General features: G+C 40.0%; 1 protein-coding gene across 13 annotated transcripts; it reads left to right on the top strand.

Annotated features, from left to right (window-relative positions):
* The first annotated feature begins 285 nt into the window (after positions 1–285).
* On the top strand, positions 286–22,698 carry LOC111243786 (calcitonin gene-related peptide type 1 receptor-like). 13 transcript variants are annotated; one of them, XM_086981115.1, is made up of 16 exons: positions 1,658–2,244; positions 5,619–5,796; positions 11,535–12,191; positions 12,715–13,203; positions 15,169–15,281; positions 16,079–16,472; positions 17,490–17,641; positions 17,734–17,844; positions 18,112–18,206; positions 18,753–18,915; positions 19,317–19,467; positions 19,725–19,785; positions 20,165–20,228; positions 20,431–20,528; positions 21,027–21,236; positions 21,841–22,698. In XM_086981115.1, the coding sequence occupies exons 5-16, from the start codon at positions 15,231–15,233 to the stop codon at positions 21,977–21,979; spliced, it is 1,689 nt and encodes a 562-aa protein (XP_086837241.1). In that variant the 5' UTR covers positions 1,658–2,244; positions 5,619–5,796; positions 11,535–12,191; positions 12,715–13,203; positions 15,169–15,230; the 3' UTR covers positions 21,980–22,698. The 13 variants fall into 13 exon arrangements, with proteins under 13 accessions (XP_086837246.1, XP_022645605.1, XP_086837248.1 ...); XM_086981116.1 differs by lacking the exon at positions 1,658–2,244 and adding an exon at positions 2,320–2,341; XM_086981117.1 differs by lacking the exon at positions 5,619–5,796.
* Positions 22,699–23,653: the final 955 nt, after the last annotated feature.

The following is a 23,653-nucleotide window of genomic DNA, read 5'->3' as shown; positions in this document are numbered from 1 at the left end:
TCGGTTGACTACTATGATCTCGTCACGATCGCGTTGATGTAATTGGTGCCGTTCGCTGAATGTCTCGGACGGTCGACGGCACCGACCGTTGCTCCGTGACTCGTCTTTGGTTTTCGCGGTGTCGATTTACATACATTACCGCGTACTATCCGTTTACGATTGTGCAATAAACAAAACGGACTTGCGTAGCCGCTGCTGAGGCGGACTCCAGAGAAAGGGCATGGAGCGATGGAAGGAAACTCAACGGGTAAGGGTATTGAGATGCGGACGATAGTGGTGAAATTGCTAATAAGTTCCTACACGGCCTGTATTGAAGCACGTGGTGGTAAATAACTCGGACTGTGCTGCGCGAAGCTAGGCCCCATTATACCGCTCTGCTTAGGGTATACTTTTTGACATAGATGTGTCACTACTCGGAAGAACAGCCTTTCGACTGATAGAAGCCAATCTGACCACTGGCTTTGGGGCCCAAGAGACATTAAAGAAAGTTTAAATTTGACAAGGACAAACTTGAATTTGATAGGAAAAACTAGTCGCAAAGAAAAGAACACGCGCTCTACATAAGCAATACGGATAACTGAAGCTACAGAATGTTGTCTTTGGAAGTTAAATTACTAAGGCAACACAGATGTGGCGCACGCTGCCATAGAGTTTCACCATAGCCAGTGAAATGTTTTTAGAAAAGGTAAAAAAATTACCTATACGACAGGTGTATTGACAGCATATGGCCTGCCTAATGGTCGCTTATAATATAGATTAAACGGTGAAATAAAGGAGGTGCGAAAAGTCGACGCTGAGTCGCACCATAGTGATCTCAAAACGGTGTTGCTGTTGCAGAGCCTTTCGCTTGCTGAGATGTCAACTTTTGTTATCGCACATTGCGTCACTCACCGAAGCGCTTCATTGAGTAGCATCTCCTACATGGATCACTGCGATCTGGATCGTGTAGTAGAGTTCGCATCCATTACAATATAGCAAGAGACAGCCACGACAGTAAAATAGGGAAAGGCCAGCCTACTGCTTGCACCAACCGCAAGCGTCACCCCATTGAACCCTTTTCGGGATGATAATCAGTGTCGCGTTTGCCTGCTCTATAGTTTGAATGTTAACACAATTGTATATATGTCCATCCAGAGCGTCCCTTATATTTTAAACCATCAAAAGAGGAATGAAAGTGCGTTCAGCTGTCCCTGTTATTCCTGTACATCTATCTGTCGTTCGTCAGCATTCTCGTCGCTCTGATTGCCTTGACGATTTCCCCCCCAACGCAGCGGTGATAGGAAAGCTGAAAGATCTTGTCGTCAATGCGCAGCATCGTACCACGAATCAATCTAGCGGGATGTTGTTAACGCTGTTCCACAAAAGGGCGAACGTCAAAAGGCTTCTTGACATCATGGAAAAGTGATTTTGAACAAGTCGAAAATAAGCAGAACAAAACTCTGCGTTGGCTTTAATCAGCGCCTCGATCTTCCGTTATCTATCAACATCTGTACGACAACTAGACAATGCACGTTGCAACTACGTGATATGCCCTCGAGGTGTCAAATCTAACGAAAAGCCTAGAGGAGTTTGTATACCAGGTTTAGCTAGGACAACAAGTTTCCTCTCTGCATGTATATGTGCATGTGAGTGTATATGCAGTTTTAAAAGTGTTCGTTATTAGACGGATAAGAGCTGACTCGCTACCATTACTAAGCATGCTAGTAGGCAAAATACATTAACAATATGCCTGCATGTGTCTTTTGGTGTATGTGCGCACTGACCGCCACAAGTTATAGCTATTTGAATCATACGTCGCTGCCGAATTTGAATGAGCAAGAAGACCCAAGGGCCGTGTAGGGCGGGTACAGGGGCCTTTCGTAGGGCACGTTAGATGTTAAAGGAAGTAAACAAAGCAGTAAAATAATAGCCTGGGGTAGCGGGTCGCAATGACAACGGCGACGGTAGCTGCGGCAACTTAGACACCTTAGGCTTGTAGCGCTTAAGATAATCTCGCTAAATGATCATAGTCCAAAAGGATAATCTTGTTCTTGGCTACGACTATGACTATGTTGTTGGCTACCGTGGTCTTGTAGTTTGTAAGTGGCAGAAATACTTGTTACTTTTGCCGATGGTGTCCGCGACATTGACGACCGTTTACTGTCGGCAGCAGCGTAGAGAGCGACATTGGAAATAGAGGAAGAATCCAGTCTAGAAGGATTAAAATACGCAACAGCAACAACCTTGCCGCTTGGTTAATTGTGGGTAAGCGAAAAAGAAGTGTTATTGCGTAAACGGATTTTGCCAAAAAAACCTATATGAAACTAATTGAATGAAACCAATTGGATTGAGACCCATCTAGGTGCGTATTTCCAACGTTCACTGTTTGCTATAAACAGGCATTTTGTTTTTTTTGTAGTAGCCATTTTTTTCTAAAGGCCGACATCTTATTCTGATATTTTCTTAATAGACATGATAAGGAACAATTTGAATATATCATTAGTATTACAATGGTTATGACTCCATTGCAAAACATGAACCTGCCGTCCTGATGACAAGATAATTTAAAATCGTATTAGAATCACTCTTATGACAGCAGGAAGAAATTAACTACCGGTGGTAGTAAAGTCAAATGCATTACCTGTAGACATTTCGTTGTATGCATACCGCGCAAAATGCAAAACTGAGCGCGTTGGGACTTGGTCCAGGACCTACATAATAGTCGAGGGCATAGTTTCACTTAAATTTACCAGAGATTTTGAAGGATTTCGCTGTATATTCGTTCCAGGGTTTTCCGACATCCTGTATCACCTACTAGGGTCCTTGCTGCCTGATATCAATCAGGCATAATGAGGCGCTTGCCTTAAAAAACCTTTATATGTGTATATTAATAAAAACAGTATTTCTATAGCTTTCATTAAAGAATGCTATGTCAACTTATACTAAATTACTTAACAGAAGATGAACATTTGCGAGACATTTCAAGTAAGAGACAGCTGTCAAATTGACTGCTTCTCTACAACATTGATTGCGTCATAGTTTTGCGTACTTTTGTTCAGCGTTAGCTCTGACAATGGAAGCCTCAGCTGTCCTAAACGGGTTCTTAACTGACATCTTCATAAATTCATAGACCGTCCTGGCATCATAACGCAGCGACGCTTTCTCACATTGAGAAAGAATAAAACCGTAAAGCGTTTAGCCGATTATCGATTCCGTCATTTTGCATTTATTTACGCAGTAACGAATCATGTGTGTCACTTGTGTGCGAGACGTCCCAAATGTCCAAAAACATCGCAAGTGCAAAAAAGGCGAGCGCCATTAATGTTGTCGCTAGATCTAATTGCGTCTGCGAGTGCTTAAGGTATATTCTTAATTTTTAGAGCTCACAGTTTCGCGTGCGTCGCATCAGGGCTCCTGCGCAGACGAGTTCGTGCAGTCGATACTCCATCAATGCAGATTAGCTAGAAAAATATATTTGGAGATTGATGATCACAATGAAACTTTGGGCTTTTCTCAATCACCTTTTGAATAATAATAAGCGTGTTATCAGGCTAGAGAAAAGATAAATTATTCTGCAGGCTCGAATGATGATCTCAGAAGTCAGCAATTTGGTAAACGTGGCACCTATGCTAGAAAAGTAGATATATCGAATGGGTTCGTAGTGGTGTCGTTGTAAGGTTTTCATTACAATCACTCCCGTATTGAGATACTTTATCGTCTAATAACAGCTTTTTATGTGCTAGTCATTGTGTTTTGAGTGGTTCTAGCTAACGTATAAGAAGCAAATAATAATAATAAGAATACTTCGGTAATAGAGAGTCGCACGATTAAGAACGACATGAGTCAACTTTGCTTAAAGGCTTTCGCTTAATGTCATCATAAAAATGGTAAAGGGAAAGAACTACTTCCATGTTTACGATAGGAGACGTGGCGATGTGAAGACATAGTGCGCTCAGCTAACTCTTACCAAAGGTCTTATATACAAGTCTCTTAGGGATGATCCGCTGGGTTTTCTTACTACCACCATATTCATTGATCTATGATGGCGCCTGAGTATATAAGAAAGCACCTAACGACCGCCTTAAAAATCAAAAGACGAGCTTTGCGTGCAATATGGCTAAGACGATACGATATTTATGACTCGACTATTGTCTGATATCGCCGTTATTAAACGTATGCAAGAGAACTCTTGAGGTATCATCATATAAGATCCCCTTTTGCTTGCATGATATGCGGTACAAGTCAACCAGTCTCGTTTAAGTAAAACTGAGGCAGACATGGAAACCGAATTAATTGACACAACTTAACGGTTAGATATTTGGCGTCGTTAATGTGGCTCTAACAAAAACACATTAGATTTGTATAGACACCAAATGAAACGACATTACTTATGCAGAGGTTAAATCAATTTATCCTGAAGCGAGTGTCTCCTCCGTGTTTAAGATGTCCTTAGCAGACTGGGCAGTCTCTTTTTCCTAGTTTACGGGGTAGGCTTTGAACTCTATGAGGCTACAGGGCTTGGCCTATAGGACTAGCACATACCAATCCCCTTCTTCTGAGTCTACTGACACCTGTGTCAGCCATTGCGTCAATGATGTCAAGTTACTGCGACGCGCCTAATTCGCTGTTGCACTGTATTTTTATACTGTGCCAACAAGTCGACGCGCTACCTAGACGTTAATATCATTCCTGCTGTGCTGCTTGTTGTTGTTTTTTGTCAATCGTGACTAACTATTTTCGTAAAGAAATGTCTTCCACTATCACTTTGCATCACAATCAATTTGCGGTTGAGAAAGACAAAGGGGATATTGAATATTCTGGGGATATCGTGTACGGTGATGGTCCGTTAAAAATTCTATCACATCTGGTCTACGTTGATAGCGCGAGACAATTTGGATCGCCATTTTGAATCAGCAAACTTAGTGAGTGGATCTTATGTTGTATTTGTATATATTTTAAATGTCTGCGCCTGAGCCGACTATCACGCATTTTGTTTAGACGTATTTTTTTACTGAGAAAAAAATACGATTTTGTTCTCCTTCCGTTCTTTGATGTGAATTAGCATATATTGTTAAAATATCACAGGTAGAGCTCCCGCCCTCAAACATGCAGCACACTTGTTAAAAAAGAACTTTGCGACTTGTAGAATTTGCTTTAATGCTATTATTTACTCAGATTTTTAAAAGTGAATTCTCCATGAAACAAAATACTTGACGCAATGTATTAAGCACGATTTGCTTATTATATATAGTAGCGTGCTTATTGCCATTAAAATTTTAACGCGAAAGCACTTAATCGGCGCACCGAACTCAGACAAAACTCACCAGGGCATTGAGAAACGATAAAAGCTATCAATCAAATCTTAACACGCATCTTAAAGAACAAGATGTCATCCTGATTTGTTATAAGGTAGCATATGTACCCCCATTTGTTATGGAGCATTGTATTTTTTCTAAGGCATATATACCCCCCGAGAAAAAAGGATTATTTCACAAGCTTAACCGTTACAATGTACAAACTCGATGCCCCTATCAAACAAGCTAGAGGCAACTATCTAGGTAAATGTCCTACATATTTCCTTCATACTAGAGAAACGCTTAACGTAGCTGAGATACTAAGTATGTCTGATTCTATTTTAGCATTTCCTGAACGCCAATTCGCAAGTTTCCACACAAACAGCTCGTTATTCGAAAGCAGTCCTTGTAAAATATGCTTAGTTATAAAATAATGAGAAGGCGGTAGCGAGATAAAAACGCATGTCGACGGGAAAAGTCACTGTGGGCTACGAAAGGCTACAAGGCAGGGATCACATAAGAGGTATCGAATGCTTTTCCTTACTTGATTTCCAGTACTTTGTCATAGAAAAAATTACATTTATGGTTTACAGCATTTTCATTCGGCTCTAATGACGTAGGGACACCGTATGCAACGGCAGGAAACTCTAAGACACTGGATACAGTATTGACTATATAGATAGATTATAATAATAATAATGGTATTAATGCTATCATTTGCAACGTTTAAATAGACTGATGTTCTCGATCGAGTCTAACTTAATATTTGTCTCTCCTCACATGACTGACATAAAAAGGAGCACAATGGTACGGCACTGGCCATACAGGTAGTAAGTAACCAGTGATTCGAGGTAGCATCATACATGTTCTCCCAAGATATTCCCAAGAGCGGCTGTAGAGACTTTACTAGGATATTATATCGAACATAAACTAGACTCCTATAAATATGTGACAAAGTAAAATAGGAGTGCTTAGAGCTGCTCCGAGTGTTTGCCTCGGTTTTTCTTGCTTCACGCACTTTTCGACACACCAGAAGACGCCATATAGGTGTATCAGTTTGAGCGATACGTATGGTGCAACGGTAATAGCCGGACATATAGCATATACATTATGAACTTGGATGTCTGTGCTCGTAGAGAAAGTGCCTACACGCGTGTCTTTGTTGAAAAATCAGTAATAATCAGATTATGCCAACGACGAAGTCTGTTTTTCTTTTGATAAATGGTTTTTTTAATTGAATCAAATCGTATATAGCGGCAGTGATCCGAATCAGACGTGAGCATGCTTTTCAATCTGAGTTAAGATTGCATACCTAATAGTAGTTACGGATTGAGAATGGAGAAATATTGATTATTCAAGCAGCTGTTTGAGACTGCATAAAGGACAATATATTTTGCTGTACATATATCGCGGAATTAATAGAAATATTGGCTATATTTTTCAACATATCTTTGTTGATATTTGTACTCTCGGCTTTTTTGCGGCAACGGTTGATAAAAATGAACACCGGACAACCGAAAGCACTAGTTAGAAACAAAAGTAAAGGTTATTTGCTACCCATAGTTTTTGTGTGCTTGACAAGCTCTCAGCTAATCATCGGTATGGATAGCCGAGGTGGGACCATGATATTATGATTGGATAAGTCACCCGTTTACAAGCAGAATCGTGTTTATAATACCTTTAGACAGCACAGGCTTAGATTTTTCACACTTATATGTATATCTGTAGTGAGTTGGAGAAAAAAAGGCCCAACGACGTTTGTCGGAATTATTCGCGCTATTTGCGGGAGCTTACTTCACTCGTAACCGTCTAACCTAGGTCTGGTCGAAAGACGCAAAGAGGCGTATTGACAAAATAGTCAAAAAAGTTCTGTGATCCGGGAGTTTAGCCGAGATAACCCTAGATTTCTCCCGGGTGAAATTAAAACAACCAAAAGGGTCAAAAATATTGCGAGTTGGACTCTAACACGATATCGTGTTATAGTTACTCGCCAACACTGTTCAGGTGCAGTAAAGAACAGGAGCTTTGAAAAACTAAAGGCACCGGTGGTATTAAAGTTTGCAGCAGTGAAACGGTCTGCAACCTTCAGAACACAAAAGTAGGCCACCAGAGCCATACGCATAACAAGATTCCTAATTAGCTAAATCGTTTTATTTGGTAGGCAGAACTATACACGCTACTGAGCTATAACATAGTGCGATATTTGTGCCTCTTACTTACAATGTCATGCTCAACTAAAATGACTTTCGATGCTCGGAGGGTCTGCTAGTCATTGCAGCTATGTGAAGTGCCAAAAACATTTGTGTATAGCATATTCTTTTAAACAATGACAGTAGAGTGTCTCACACGGATTATGCCAAGTTTTTCCAAAAGCCCATAATTTTCAAATTAATCCGTTATGACCTACTAAGCGATCCTGACAAACAACAAGGCCGCGTCATACCTTGCATAGACTTAAGAATGTTCTATCAGCAGTAATAGTCTCGTCACCTGATCAGACTCGTACCGTAATATTATGTTATACATATATGTCGATGGCAGATTACCGGTACCAGCCCCATAATCAGACGGTTTAATGAAATGATTAGCTTGTTAACGTATCGTGACATATCCGAAGGCCATTCAAATGCATTAATATGTGCTCACATGTATTCGTGTCGTACGCATACATATACGTGTATAGATACCATATATATTTTGTTATAGGCTTGTCATGTCTTCTTGACAAGCGCCACCTCCTCTAGAACCGAACACCTGGTAACATGCATTGATCAGCTGATGACTATCTGTCATGTCTGTCACGTGTCTGTCAACGTGACAACAAATCAGAACAATAGTGCGTCTGCTTTACTTCAAGATCTTCTTGTTATTGCCAGTTTTCACGAATGTATGTCAATATGAAACTTTCGGTTTAAGTTCAGGTTGGCCATATGGCCTGCCCGGTCATGTGTAGAAACTGCAGGATACTGCTGCAAACAAGAGTGAGCAAACGCTGTCACACAACGAACAATTTCTAGCATTCGTCAACAACTGTCTGTTAAAATTTGTACGCGAAGAAAATTGTCAAGTTTCTATGAACGATAATGTTTATGAGGATAGGACGCTGTATGTTTGGGCCGAGTGCGCTCTATAATCCAAGCGGAGACAAATGATTCTTACGACAATTTGTTAACGATTCAAAAAGGCAAACTACTTCGGTATCACAGTACGATATGACGAACGTATGCAAGGCCTGATTGCGTAACCGCCGCATCTATTGTTCCGTAACATTTTCCCTTGACAATTATCGTACGGGCAACTGGACTACCATTGAGATGAACATCGCTTGAAGTTTTTGCACTAGTAGAGGTTGCAGTATCGCGTCATTTCGGACATCCATAATGGCTAGGAGTAATTCTCTCCATGGGACCTGTTGGAGCGCCAAACATTATGTGACAAAGAGATAAAGCTTAGATTGACGCAAGATTTGACCAGTTTCGTTGTCACTAACGTCGTCATTGATATCATCTGGCGACAAAAAACCTAAAAAAACCGAAACACAATTATAAAAGGTAAAGTAGCTAGGTCTCTCTGATCGTAGTCAGTCATTCGACGATAAAGAGGAAACAAGCTAAGACTAAAGGGCGCGCTGGAAGTCCACTGTGCCTCAACCGATTTCTCTCGTCGGCCAAAGAAACTGGCCCGAAAAAACAGACTCCCTACTTACAAACAGATTACAGCAAGTGTTAAAAAACTACGCCAGGGCGATAAACACACTTACTAAAATAAATACGCGCGAATTAGCTTTTATGCACGGCGTGCAGGTTAATAGCAATATTTCACTATGATGAAACAGGAACGGGGGAGGAAATGAACCTCGAACAGCATGCTATTGAGGTATTTTGTATTGCGAAATAAAGTTGTTGCCCATTCAATGTTAAATGCATTTCCCCTGCTGGTCAGTCTAATCGTTTCCAGCATTATTGATTAAGGGACAATTAGGCGGTAAATTATCTTGGCAGTTATACTAGAGCGCATTTTCAAAGTCGCAACTTAAATTGACGTTTTGTTTAAACACTTCAATTACCGTAAATGGTCAATCAACTACAATAACCCAACGTTCAAGAAAAAATAAGAAAAAAAAAACACACAATATAAGATACCTATAGTTTCTAGCATAGGACAAATTTCTAGATATCAAAAATAGAATGAATATTTTTTGCGCTAATAATAAAATATAATTAACAACTAAAATTATTTAGAAAGATCGTTACAGGTATATTGATTCAGCTGCAATACACTATTGTAGATCTTTTGGCTCCTATTAAACAAAGTACACCACCCAGTGTACTTTGTTGTAAATTTAAGCCAGCGAGAAGCGCATGCCACACCCGTACTTTCTAAGGTACGTCTAACGAATACCAACATCGAAAAATTTTGGGGGATTTTTCAAGTTCTGTTATGCTATCGTTGTCCATATTTGCGATGCTTAAATTTTTCATATTAACAGGCTAAATCATTTGAGCGATGGTTGTGTCCTGTCATTCGTACTGCGTTTGCCGATCGGCCAAAACAACATGACTCCTCTATGTAGATGTATGTATTCATATAATAGATCAAGCGAAGTAGCCACTGCATTGTTTTCCAACGTGCGACTCTCTGCGTAGAGAAACGTATTTGCCCATTGTCGAAGGTGAGCTTCGTCACTTCGCAGCTGCGTCAAGCGTCAAGTAGACGGCCCGTGTATATTTATAGTTCACAGTGAATTCAAGTGTTGCCATCGAACGAGTAGCATTGCAATAAATCGTCTCTAATTATCTCGTAGCAACAGCGTCCGTTCGAGCCGTAGAAGCAGTACAAAAAACGCTTCGCTTTCACGTAAAATCATTACCCTTGGGGTTATTCATAATATCGACGTTCTTTGACAAATGCGTGCCACGAATTCACGAATCAGTTGGGTTTCTCGAACAACTACAGAATGTAGTCAGCGTAGGATCGACACAATGCAGTATTAAATATTAGTAAACGTTGCAGTTAGATTTATACATTTAGGATCTCACTTAAGTATAATATCAGCAATGTGGACCGGAAGCACTAGATTTTGTCTTAAACAGTGCTACGAACTCCTTTCGCTACCGTACGCAGAGTTTTCGAAGAAGGTTTGCGAGATACGTATTTTTCAGCGGCACGATCCACACCCTCAAATAACTAACGGTGTAATTACTTCATTCAATTATTGCTTCGGTGAGCGACTGCTCCCGGGGTGGCATAACCCTTCCTTCTTTTCATGGGTGTACCTAAAAAGTAAGGCGTGCTAGGACAGTCATTCGAAGGATATAATGGATAAGGAAACTTGAGAAAAATACCTGTTCCGCCATTTCAAAGATAGAGCTGCATGTATGCGAAAGAGCCGCAAAAACCCGAACGAAGCAAATAGCTGCCGTGAGCGAAGCCACGGGAGCCCCTTTCATTTATGCTGTATTTTAGTAATAAAGTTTGTAACTGAAGAGGATTTGTTTAGAGCACTTGCATTCAAGCTGTTATTGTGAAGGATTATGAGTGTCCTTGTAAAAGAGACAACAGCCAGTTATAGCAAGTGTCACATTTTTGCGTGGATTCAATTAATCTGTAAAATTGTTCTACGGAGCGTCAAAATGTCTTTCTCCTCGTGCCTCGCTAAATTAGCGCTTGGCGGCAGCCACGGTCAGCTAAAAGTCAACCAGGGGCCGATAAGCTGATGACATCAAAGTTTCATCAGCGCAAGGAACCGGCCATGATGGGAAAGCGTTCAAAAGATAGCCGTATTCGTGTTTATCTTGATACGAGAGCGAGCCAGTGAGCGGTCGAGTTACGAATTTATCTGTGTGGTACGTAAAAGTGCGCGGGATCCATTTTGCGACACCAACACCATTTCGATAGGCGTTGTTCCTTTCTGTGAAAATTGCGTACACATCGTCACTAATAATTGACCTTTCTGCAACGTTTATATTGTAATAGAATCTCCTCGTACGTACATTGATAATTTTTGAAGGAAAAATGTTTACAAATCGGTTGCTACAAGCGGTAGCCAGCCAGCCAGGCGTCTGGTTCCTGTAGATGAATTTCGCGAATGGCTCTTGCGACCATCGACGAACAATATTAACAAAAGCCAGCTATTGAATAAACAATTTCTTACGAACATATCTGTCACAGATCACAGATTGGGTTTTTATTGTGGATATATTCTTCATTATTGATAAACTTTGTGTACCTGTTCTCATCATATCTATTTTTCTGCCATAGGTACGGCTTCTTCTTGACCCTCGTCATATTGGCCCTACCCGATGGGTGTCTGGCTTGCATTGTAAAAATGAGATACTTCATACCGAATATAAAAGGACTACCATATATGATATGGAGACATAGTTTCATTTGTACGAATCGATGACTTTACGCTTAGCTTGGAAGTTTGAGATACCGCGTGTTGCGGTTTTGCTTTATGCTCTAATAATTGGCTGTCTCTTGAAAATATTGAATACCTAGCATCAATTAAATGCGGACGAAAAAAGACGGGCAATAAAAATATCTTCGTGAACAACTATAATGATGCCTAATCTTCTATAATAAAACACATCATATGCTGACCAAACGACATTAGCTGGCTATGTCTGAAAAGACGCAATGTCGAACTATCACCAATATCATCTATATCAGTACGATAGAATATCGTCGACAATCAGAGTTGATGGAGTCTGCACGGATCGGGAACTTGTGTGAACGCGTTACGCCACAAGTGCACCGCAATACGCCGCTGACAGGATCCTCTTCGTATGGGTGGTAACTCTTTGGCTGTTTATATCCATTAGAAGCGAAGTGACTGGAGGTCAAACAAGCCGATTTACGACTGCCACTGCATGGAGTAGCTTTCAGCAGATTGAACCCTCACGAACAGCTGGCTGTGTAAGATAGCAGAATTTTTGTTGACATGTGGTCCACAGAAACTTGTAGAACCGTCAACCTTTAGACGTAACCCCACAAATGGAGGAAGATTTTATGGCATAATCTGTCCATTCTATGGAAGGTTCCCAACTTTGTATAGCTTATTTTAAAAAAGTAGGTCCACAGTTAATCGGAAGAATCAGGTCTATAACTAATTAGAAGAGTTAGGCTTACCTTACAGTCAGAAAGGAAAGTACGCTTATAGTCGTTCTGTATTTGTTCACATAATGGTTCATAACTGGTTCAGGGTTTCTTGCCATCATTGATTTGTTGACATGGTTCGCCTATGCATGCTTTTGCGTTGTCGTACACAATTTTTATTATAAAATGCACCAATTTCTGAGGAGACTTCCAGCCGTCATACCGTTTATAGCATGGATGCTTTTTCACACAAGACACGTATGGTTTATCCGTGACGTTCGCACTGCAAAATGTTAATATCTATAGAAGCTAGCAAGTCAAAGAAAAATCATTTTCGTTGCAGGTGTAAGGATGAAATAAGAGAAGCGATAATCCTACGTGGTTTAGACGTCGTGTCTCTTGCTTGCAAGGCAAGCATTATCTGTAATACGTTAAAAACTGTCTGTTTATGTAGGTTTAGAAAAGGAGACGAAACACAGAGACTGCAATGAGAAATCTGCGTATAGACAGCCTTGTGTTGTAGTAAAATATGAAGGATACGCTTATATGAATTTCTTCCGCGACTACGTCTCCTACAAGATACTACTCTGCATTTATTGGCAAACCATTGGGAAAAAAATTAGCTATAAAAAGGAACCGCGGACCATTCATCATTTATGAATATCTTTAGCATTCCGATTAATTCGGGAGAGGACAGAGCGTTGGGAGTAAGAGGTTCCTGAGGGAAACACGTGGCATCAGATGTAGAGGATCCGATAGTTGCTAGATGCACATCGTGATAGCCAGATACTCATCCTATCAATGAAGAACTTCTTTAATATAGCGTCTCAAAGTAAGTTACTATATATATAAACTAATTATCTAAATTAAATGCAGCTACAAATTTCTATTGTGAGGTTACTTGCGTAGCTGCTTAATTGATCCTATTTGAAGAACCTACGCACGGTGGTTCGAACACAATTTTTGTACTCGATTGGCGGCTTAGATGAAACCTTACAAATTAAATTAGGTAAGTTAGGCCAAATAATAAGTATCAGTATCTAGCTCAATTAACCGCTTCAGCCACACTTCAGCACACACACAAAAAGCAACGGAGGCTGCTAACAAAAATTCAAATCACGCTAAAAAGATGAATTAAGCTATGTTTATATCTGCCACAATACTGTTAGTAAATACATTTGACGAGCAAGTTAATTTAAAAGAATCGTTATCTATCATTATCCTCTAAAAGATAAGTGATCAAATAGTTTACAATGCCCGAACGTGCGTTATGTGAATACACTGAAGGGGCAGATCCTTTTTTCAAAGTTCTTAGATATAACATTTACTCAATGTGCTTTCTAGTTGTAAGCATATAGTCAATAGCATTTGAGGAAATGTCATCAAAGGAATAAGTTCATACAGAAAGAGTGAATCTACCCTAATTTTTGTCATGAATAGGCTGGAACTTCACTGTCACGTCGACTGGGTAAAGGGGTTTAGGTCACGTGAACTGACTCTATTGTTAGTATTATAACTTAGTGAAACAAAGGCGGCTGCTCTAATTCTACAGTTCACATTCATAGATATGAAGGTTTGAGGTGTCAATGGAGAGCTTACCCGTCGAAACGAACTGCTAAGCGTTTTGCTTGTGTGACTTTAAAATTAATATAGGAATGTCTTCATTATTGACTTTTGTTCCGCGATTCCTCAATACTTCGTCCGACCACTAGCGACGCCAAACTCGGAGGGAGAATAACCGTCGACAACAATAAAAGCCATCGTCAAGTTTCGCTGATGCTGGCGTGTCCTATATGTACTATTGGATTCGTATCTGTGTAGCGCTGCTATAGCCATAGATATTGCGGAGGAAAGCGTAACTATTTACGCACTGTTTTTACAGACGGTCTAGCTTTAACCCAGGGTGCATGAAGAACGGCGGTCTAATAATTTTGACCGATTGCTAAGTGACCACTGTCAAATTGTAGCGCTACGTCCCAGGTGGAAATAATCGATTATAAACGGATCACTCGATTTTATAGTGATTACTTTTATACTGTAGCTAGATCACCGCTGGTGCCATTGGCTATCGGCCAGACAAAAGCCATCGCGCGAAACCAAATGGAGAACAGCGTCTTTATTAGTACTAAATTAAGCAAACATAGTTTCCGTACTGATTTAACGTTTAATTGTCACGCAAACCCTGTTGGAAGGAGCAGGCATCACCCGGAAGTGCGCCATAAATGCGTCAGAGCTTCTGAGAAACAGACAATGCATCGAGTCGCTTACTCCTTTCAGGCTACAAAACGTGCATCGTTCAGAAATTGATAGCGTCTATGTAAGGTTAGGTAGGACATGATGGGGGTTCTTGCAAAGCTATTCATTAGGTTGCTTGGACGGCTAGCTGGAGCAATAGCTACGTACAGAGATAATGGGCACCTATATAACTAGGTTGTGTGCATGCTTATGGCCATCTGCTGGATGAAGTCACGCGCAAACTTGACTTTGGGCTAGAACAAGATTAACCAAGGCTATGAAAGTGTATGTGAAATTAAGGTCGTAAGGGAAACCCTAATGGACTCGCTGTTCTTGTTGCCATAGTAGGTCAAAGCGGCCACAAAAACGGTACAAATAATCATGGTCAGAACTGTATCTGTTGATCATTAGTACACTGTTCGAGTCATACGCTGTTATTATTGATTTGAGGATGTCGCTATTTTCATGTCATACAATGCGTAATAGCGTGTCGAATAGAATAGAAATGACGAATACTACATGTGTCTATACTGAATATGTAATGTTTTGATAAATATTTTAGGCTCATTCCTCGACAGTGATCGAACGTCGGTCCAGAGACAGGAATGAAAAGTCAATTCGAAAATGACGCCTAGCCATGTCCTGTTGTGCGTGTTTGTCGCTGGCTCACTAAAGGTGAGAAAAGAAAAAATTTCATGTATGTTATTATTCCTGTTCATGAAGCTAATTACGAGTAATTATATTAGTAGATTTGCTTTATCTCTATCTTTCGTTTTTATTAGTTGTTTTTTTTAAATGACCCGCGGTGCCGTGAAGCGTTTAAGATAAGTTTCCTGTAGGTCTTCACAGATATGATTGTTTCTACCCATCATATAGAGTACAGCAAACATCCGTACGTTCCGTACGTGTACTAGACTTCTTCTTCTTACGTGCTTTCAAAACGGAGGCGTACATAAATTCTTCTGGTTTGACAAATTCTATGTAGAAGTAATGTACCGAAAAAAGATCTCAAATGGACTATTATTATTATTATGATGTATTTTAGGTATAGCATATTCAATTCATTTAGTATAATCTAAAAAAAAATGAAGTTACATTTTCTGACATTCTATTTCCCTACATATGTTTCAGGCCCATACTGACCCATACTAAGTTACGATGGTAGAACAAACAAGATGTACATACTTATGGATAGTGTCCTTCAGCGTCTGCATAGCGTTTATATTTTGACAGAAAAGCTTTCTTTGGCTATTTTTTTTTACAGAATAGAAATCATTGCATTACATCTGAGAATCACTGTCGTATAGGCAGATTCGAAAACTTTATAGAGATTGAACGTTTGCACGTAATAGAAATATGTGTTTGACCTAATAAATTCATGTAATCTTATATTAGCTCGTATATCTCTGCGAATTGATTTTTCATTTGATATCTAAATGAAGTCCGTGTTTGACTTTAATGGTGGTCATCAGGCAATTGCTAGCCAGCGTACCTGCCCATTCCAGCCCCCATGGAAATTGAACGCTTCAAATAGTCCGTCTTTAGAAGATTGGGATGTTGACGATATGGCCCCAATCCTTGGACGAAGGGAGTGTTCCGTACGAAACCATTACTTCTACAGGGATCCTGAGCAGTTTCACCTTCACACGGCAGCGGAATGCTTTTATTACACAGGAGCAAATTACCTAAACAGAAAACCCTGCCTTGCGTTACCTTTCATATGTTTCAACGGCAATGCACGTTCTTTTAGCGAAGGCGACTGCCATCTACCTGATACTGTACATCGCAAAGGCGGACTCGCAAAAGCGCTGGAGGGAGTCCCCGGGGCAGAGTTTCGATGGCTTACTTGTGTAAAGGCTGCAGTTGGTGAGTGGTTGTCTATAGAGCCTAAGGCAAACAGGGTTTGTCCTAAATCTATCATAATTCTCGTCGTCTAACTATGTGAAAAATCGTTGTTAGATTTAGATAAGGCTTCTAGCAGGTGCATCCGCATCTCCCCAAGTGCTTTGAAAACGGCTCTCGGCTGTTATGTACGAGTAGCGTTTCGGGGCTAAATGTGTTTGTTCCCTTTGTAAATGAAACAACCAGGGCCCGAGATTGCGCTGCGCCAATGTATTTTCTAAGTAATGATCGATAGCAAGGATCTATGCAATTTTCGTTGTCGAGAGCCTTCGGTATATCCCAATGAGAGCAGAAGAGCGTGGCATCACTTATTAATATATGTCTCTTAACATAGCGTCGTTGAAAACTTTTCGATCACGCAGGCTGCTAACTGCTAACACAGATGATGTGTAACTAATTAAAGTCATTTAAGGGTCCGCCGTTAAATTTCCCGAAGTTCTCATTAAAAAGAGCTTCATTCAGTGATAGCAGCGTACAAAAGTTGAGTAGAACATTGTTGCATCCTACTGAACTTTAGTTGAGACCAGTTTTAAGTTGAACCTTGCGTGGTTCGTTGGATTAAATTCTTTAAAATTTGAGCTATTTTCAGAGTTATATAGAGCAAAACAAACACAGATCATATAGTACTTGTGCTAAATATGTTATTATTGAATCTTTAATAAAGTCAAAAAACTATAGAACATTTCAAAGGCCATAGACAATCCAAAACAATAAGACACAGGTACAGGTAAGTTCTCGTTTAGGGAAATTATAAAAAAATGAATTGATTTTGCATATTCATAGCATAACAGAACGTTAATTTCTGTTCATCTCTGTCTCGTTATTTCATGCATCTATTGTTTAATTTAAAACAGATTAGAAACATAGCCGGCTTTGTTTCGTAAAAGGGTAAAACATGACACATATTGGCCGTCATTTTACACATATCTAAATGGCTCAACTAAAATACCCTTCATTGTATATGTCATGATACCGCTTCAGAGTGCTGCCAACGTATACACCATTACACATACCCTCCCGACACTGGCCACTGTAGGGCAACCTGGGATGCTCTCACATGCTTCGACGATGCCACCCCTGGATCGATTGTGGACAACGAGTGCCCTAAATTTCTCTACGAGAAACCACCTAAGGTAAGCCTTTATCTAATTTTTTGGGAAGTATCAACTGTATCAAACCTTCTGCGACCTTTGCAAGCCTAAGTGTTGCTGACGTTTTCTTACAGTGTGTACATACTTCACAAAGGCTTTGCTTACTCGACGGCACATGGAGACGCAAACCTAATAAGACCGATGAATACACAGACTATTCCGGCTGTACTCTCAAAGAGCGGGAGGTATGTTGCAATCGTGTCTATGCTAATTCCATGAGACGTACCCTTTTTGCCCCACAGGCTTGAAATCCTGATAGCTGTTAAGTGGGCGCCAATTGTAGTTAAGCTCGCTGTTAACTGGGCAATATAACGATAATACACTTCAAGTAAAACTAAGGAAAAGCGACATTTCAAATTATGTACTTCTGTTCGTTCGTATTTGACATCAACAACTGGTCGACGATCCAGGTACGATTAGACTAACAGCTATAGAGCTCATTAAATTTTCAGGAGGAAATCGCTTCGGTATACTACTTCGCTATTACGTTATACACCTTCAGCGTACTGTTCTGTCTACCTGCGGTGACCATCTTTAGCTCCTTTAGGTAAATAGGAACGATTTAATTAACAATTCTGAATATCATCCTGACTGCTAATGCACTTATAATTTCAGAAACTGACACTTTGTTAATAAGATCTTCATGGCTAACTTGAAAGCAGAAAAATGTTCTTTAATATACATTGAGCTTAAATAAGTCGATCACCCCACTTAGGTTCGATTAGTCTTGGCCTTTAAGGACCGTGAAGACGCAATGTTTACTGCGTCGTCATTGGATATAAAAGAAAATCAATGAACATTTTTTTACTCAGTTTTTGTTAATTGTAACACCTCGTACGCATATTGCGTTTTCCTTGTTCTCCGTTTTTTTGACATAGCTTTCAAACAGGTTTTTTTTGCTCCAGACCGGAGTTCCAGTTTTACATTCTAGTCATAATACGGACCAGAAGAAGCGCTGAAAATGATTAATTAAATATTTTCGTATGCATATATAATTCTCATAGCACAAACTATTTTTGTAAGCTAAATACGACTTCTATATGATACTGGGGTTGCGCTCGTTCTTAGTTCTTTTCTCTCGTATTTCTTTCAGGGCATTGCGTTGTCAACGAATCTCGATGCATAAACAACTTGTTTTATCAGTGATGCTATCGTCGTTGTTCCAGTTAATTGAGCACAGCGTCCTCACCTTACCTAGCGTTAGCCGACAGGCTTCAGTCAGCACGGCTGTCTTAAGTCGAATAGTCCAAAATACGGTCGGTAGATGAATTCAAGATATCAAGCCCATATTATATAATTACATTGTTATGAGCAGTGATAACCCTTCACGTGCGTGAGAACGATCTTCTCATTCTTTTCGCATACTTTTGATTAACAGGCCGTAAAATATGTTGCTAGATTGTAAAGTTATCACTTCTTTCGTTGTGGTAAATGGGATTTTTCGGCCTGATCGAGGACAAGACGATTCGAAAAAACTTCAAAAATCAGAGGCCCGATTTAAATATCAACTTTGAATAACCGGTCGGCCACCGGATCCGTACGACGATTCACCTCAGAGCCATTTTACTATCGCGTACCATATGCAGTTTATCATGGAGCCCGAAAGTCATACGGTAGTTTTAACAGATGGATTCTTCGCTTTCATCGTGGTGTGCAGTGGTGGTGCAAAGCGCTTCAGGTTCTGCAAAAATATTTCTGGGCATCGCAGTTCGCGTGGATGCTTTGCGAGGGGATCTACCTGCATACGCTAGTGTCACAGGCCTTCATCGATTATCGATCGTTAACATCGTACTACGCCTTTGGATGGGGTCAGTTTTACCTTCAACGTAATTGTGTGTCTTCATCATTCCCTAACTCTAATACGACTTTCAATAGAAATTTGTCGATGAAAAACGCTGATCAAAGTATCGATTCATCGATATATATATATATATATATATATATATATATAACGCGCTTTTCACACGTGTAGATAGCTTGTTTCAAATAAATTCAAGTGTAACACTTTATTTCTGAACTTACTCCTGGAAGTTTAGCTAAATTTTGATTGTTCTGACAATTGCAGGAATTCCAGCTGTTTGCGTTATAATTTATGCTGTTCTGTCGGCATGTTTCACCAATGGAGAGTATGCGCGATTCTACGAAACATATTTATTATTATTACTATTACCTTTGATATTAATCTCAATAGGCACCACAGTTCTGTCATGGATTTTTTTGTTATTTTATAATGTCTGCTATTTTTTACAAATAGGCTACTTTCGAGCCTGAAACAGCTACGTGAGTGAATCTTCCATCCCTCTTTCTCGCGGAACACGGTCAGGTTAAGTAGTGTTTGGTGTACGTTTTTGATCCTATCTAATTAGGTACCTGAATTTCTTTGTTGAATCCGAAGAGTGGCAACGATTTGGTGCAAATACCTAGGATTAAACAAGCGTATCGAGCTTCACTGTTTTGTAAAACCTTTCAAAGTATTACTACTTCGCTTTGTGACGATTGTTTCAGCTGCTGGCGTTCGATAACTCTATACGATTATATTGTGACAATTCCAGCTACTTTGTGCTTACTGGTAAGTTAAACAGATTTGAGTGTATTGATGGCTTATTCAATATGCTATAATTTATCAAGGTTGTTCTTTCAAGGGCGCCTTCAGATATCGAGTACATGGATTAAGGTTTCTCTTGCGGATAAAATTGCGAACACTCAACTTTTAGTCGTACAATCTACATCGGAAACTGATAATAGATTTTTATAATTCATTTTTACCTTAGTTGAACGTAGTTCTCATGGTACGTGTAATGGTCATTCTGGTGGCCAAGCTTCGAGGACCGGACAGTTCTGGCGACGAGGCGACAGAAAATAATCTCAAGTAAGGCATTGTATCATGTCAAATTTCATTAGCTTGGAAGCTTTCCCATTGGAAGTTCGCTCCACGATCTTTGCAATGCGCTATTGTCGCTCGATAATTCGATAATTTTTTCAGTGGCACGCATTTACGTTCACGAGCCTCGTGTGAATAGCGTGCATATGGAAAGCCTTAAATGTTTCAAAAGCGTAGCTTCGGGACGTTTGACATGGACCGGTCCGATATCTAGGGTCGACTTAGACGGTGAGCAAGATATAGCCAGCAAAAAGTCACTTAGTGACTGGACTGTTCCGCGTTAGAGGTCCCGACAGCATTATATATGGGAGCTTTCGATAAAATGGCGAGCGAATCAACAATAGCTGTCACACCATATATTCTTTGGAAAGCTTAATTGAAGTACTCGGTACAATATTGATACTATAATTTTTCACTCATATTAAACATTTACCGAAAAACCCTTACGAAGCAGCTACTGTTGTGTATATAACGGGTCACCTACAGGCGAGTGTTCCGTGCCGTTCTATTGCTTACACCCTTGTTCGGTGTTCATTACGTGGTATCGATGTTTGCCTCCGGAGCCGCGTGTGCGAACGCCCTGTTGACATCGTACATCGCCTGGTGTTGTATCAGCTCTCAAGGCATCTTCGTTTCACTGGTTCTGTGCTATTGCAATGGGGAGGTGCAATTTCAGCTTAAGAGAACCTACGCCAGGTGAGGACTAAGTGAGGCTACACGTGAGTGACACTAGAGGCATGATACTAACTGCTTTACGAACACATTCGGATACCGCATACGAGCTCGAGCCCAAAATAACGGATTTGTACTTTAGAGTATATTTAGCAGTTTGTTGGTAGCCAAGTTTTATTTAGGTATGAGATTGGGTGCATAGTGCATTATACGTCTGCATCCTGCCCAGAGAAATAATTATAGTGGGGTTACTTACTAAAAATATGGGCTCCTGTCGTCCTTGTACATCCGTTGTCTCTGTGTCGAACCAAGATCATTTCCTCCTCATTGCTATATTAGACCGGAAAACGAGCCCCTTCAACGGTGGCTATAGTTACAACACGTTAAACTTCGTTGAGTTCTGTGTTGCCTAAGCAGATATTTGTCCTTTAGCTATTCTGATTTGCATTAAAAAGCGCGTTAGCTGGCATTAGGTAGCTTCGGCAATTGGTAGAGAACGCAAATAATAATGATACTAAATGCAGGAAAAAAACTAGTAAAAAAAGCCCCAGGAGGCCGGAACTGTTCTAGTTTCCCAGCCACATCGTACGTTGTTTGTCGATTCTCTGATTGAACAATATCGTTACAGGTTAATTGATAGCCGTCGTTTTGAGCTGGTCGCATCAGTACCGCATAAGAGATATCAGCATGCGGATGCCCGCATGTCAATGCTTACGGTTCACAGCGATGCCTCTTCCGGACTTTTTCATCGGCCCTCATTAGTCTGATAGCCGGTTTACGTCGACGGTCTAAAAGGAGCGAAGCTCAAATGGAGACTCACATTGCGACGCTTGTAATGAATCGGCGTCATTATTACCCGTAGTTTTCTTTCATTTTTTAGTGATTGAATTGCTTTATGATTTGCAATAGAACCTATAGATAAAAACTGTGTATGTAGATTTAGTAAAGGATTAAGCACGTATTCATCGAGACACAGACCTGCTTGGCGCCTTAAAATCGGGGCAAATCTGCGCAAACTAACCGGTTACAATTCGCCAAGTATCAGCGTATAAATTATACCTAGCTGATATATTTGCGCTGTTCTGAAGTACGACGTGGGTTGTAGATGAACTTTTGTCTGAGACCTTTTGTACTTTTTATGTGTTATTGACGTTCAGGATCACAACAGAAACTGATTTTGTGGAGACAGCCTGCTCAAATACGCAGTGACACGCCGTGCGTGATCAGCGTTAGTTATGTCATTTTCGTACATCGTTCCAAATAAGCTCATGTCGTTCTGTCTACTGCGCATCTGTCTATCAATCGCCACTTATGTACATATTTATAGTAGAAGGTACACTGTCTCAAAAGCAAGAATCATTTATGTACATGTATACAACTAAGAGACTAGACAATTGTAAAAAAAAAAACAAGGATATAATCATGCAAACGATCTAAGGTACTGTATATAAACATAAAGAAAAATGAAAATTGATCGAATCTTTCATTTCCGCAATATCATTATTACGATAGTCATGATAGAATGTAGGTAAGAGATGATGCTGACAAAATAATGAACAAACATATGCTGCTCTACATTTAATTTAGTGTATTACTAAGATACAATATAAAAATTTGGTATCAAATTAAAGAAGGTCACGACAATTAGCTAGAATAGGCCCATTAGTTTTTTTTTATGTGTAAACAAGAAGGGTACATAATTCAACCTTAGATTGGAGATTCAGTTCGGGGCGTAATTCTGTTGTCTGAAGGTTGACGCCCGGGACAGGTTAAATCAACCTATAGGGCATCTCATATGTTTGCTTTTGAAAATATTTTTAAAGCTTCGCGCCTCACTTTAGGTATCTGACCTGTAACAATTTTCTTGATCGGATTGATTGAATTATTCTAATAGGATTTACTGTCCGACATTAATTATTTATTGCACCCTTATCGCTTTCAAGCTCTTTTGTAAAACGTACTTTCAAGTACTGAATTAAATTACCGAAAGGAACAGGAAATCCAGCGCCAACAGCTTTTGCCGTTTGACACAGCACGTATACACAACGAATTTAATTTCGGATTTTTAAATTATCTAGCATATTACCCCTTCCACACGCTTGTGTTGCAGTATCCATGATTGTCTATGTTTCTAAGAGACGCGGTTACGATTGGTTTACTTGCGGATTCAACGATGTGGCACAAATTTGTTCTCTTTCTTGTCAGTGTTTTTTTCCGTTCAACTAAACAAGATGGCCCGGGCTTCCTCGTTCATCATTATAGGCAAGTTCATCATAGATCACTGATCAACTGAAGAAGAACCCATTCTACGGCTTCAAAGTGTTAGTTAAATAAGCGACCTTAGTTTTTGCATCCTGACCCGTTTTTCATTCTGTTGCTAACTCAGGGATGTTTCTCGGGTTGGACTCTTTTCATTCCACCATCAACTTTTTAACGGATAA

Source organism: Varroa destructor, unplaced genomic scaffold (assembly GCF_002443255.2).
Source record: "Varroa destructor unplaced genomic scaffold, Vdes_3.0 BEIS01000002.1, whole genome shotgun sequence".
NCBI classification, from domain to species: domain Eukaryota; kingdom Metazoa; phylum Arthropoda; class Arachnida; order Mesostigmata; family Varroidae; genus Varroa; species Varroa destructor.
The sequence above is the reverse complement of the archived record's forward strand: the minus strand, read 5'-3'. Positions and strand labels throughout refer to the sequence as shown.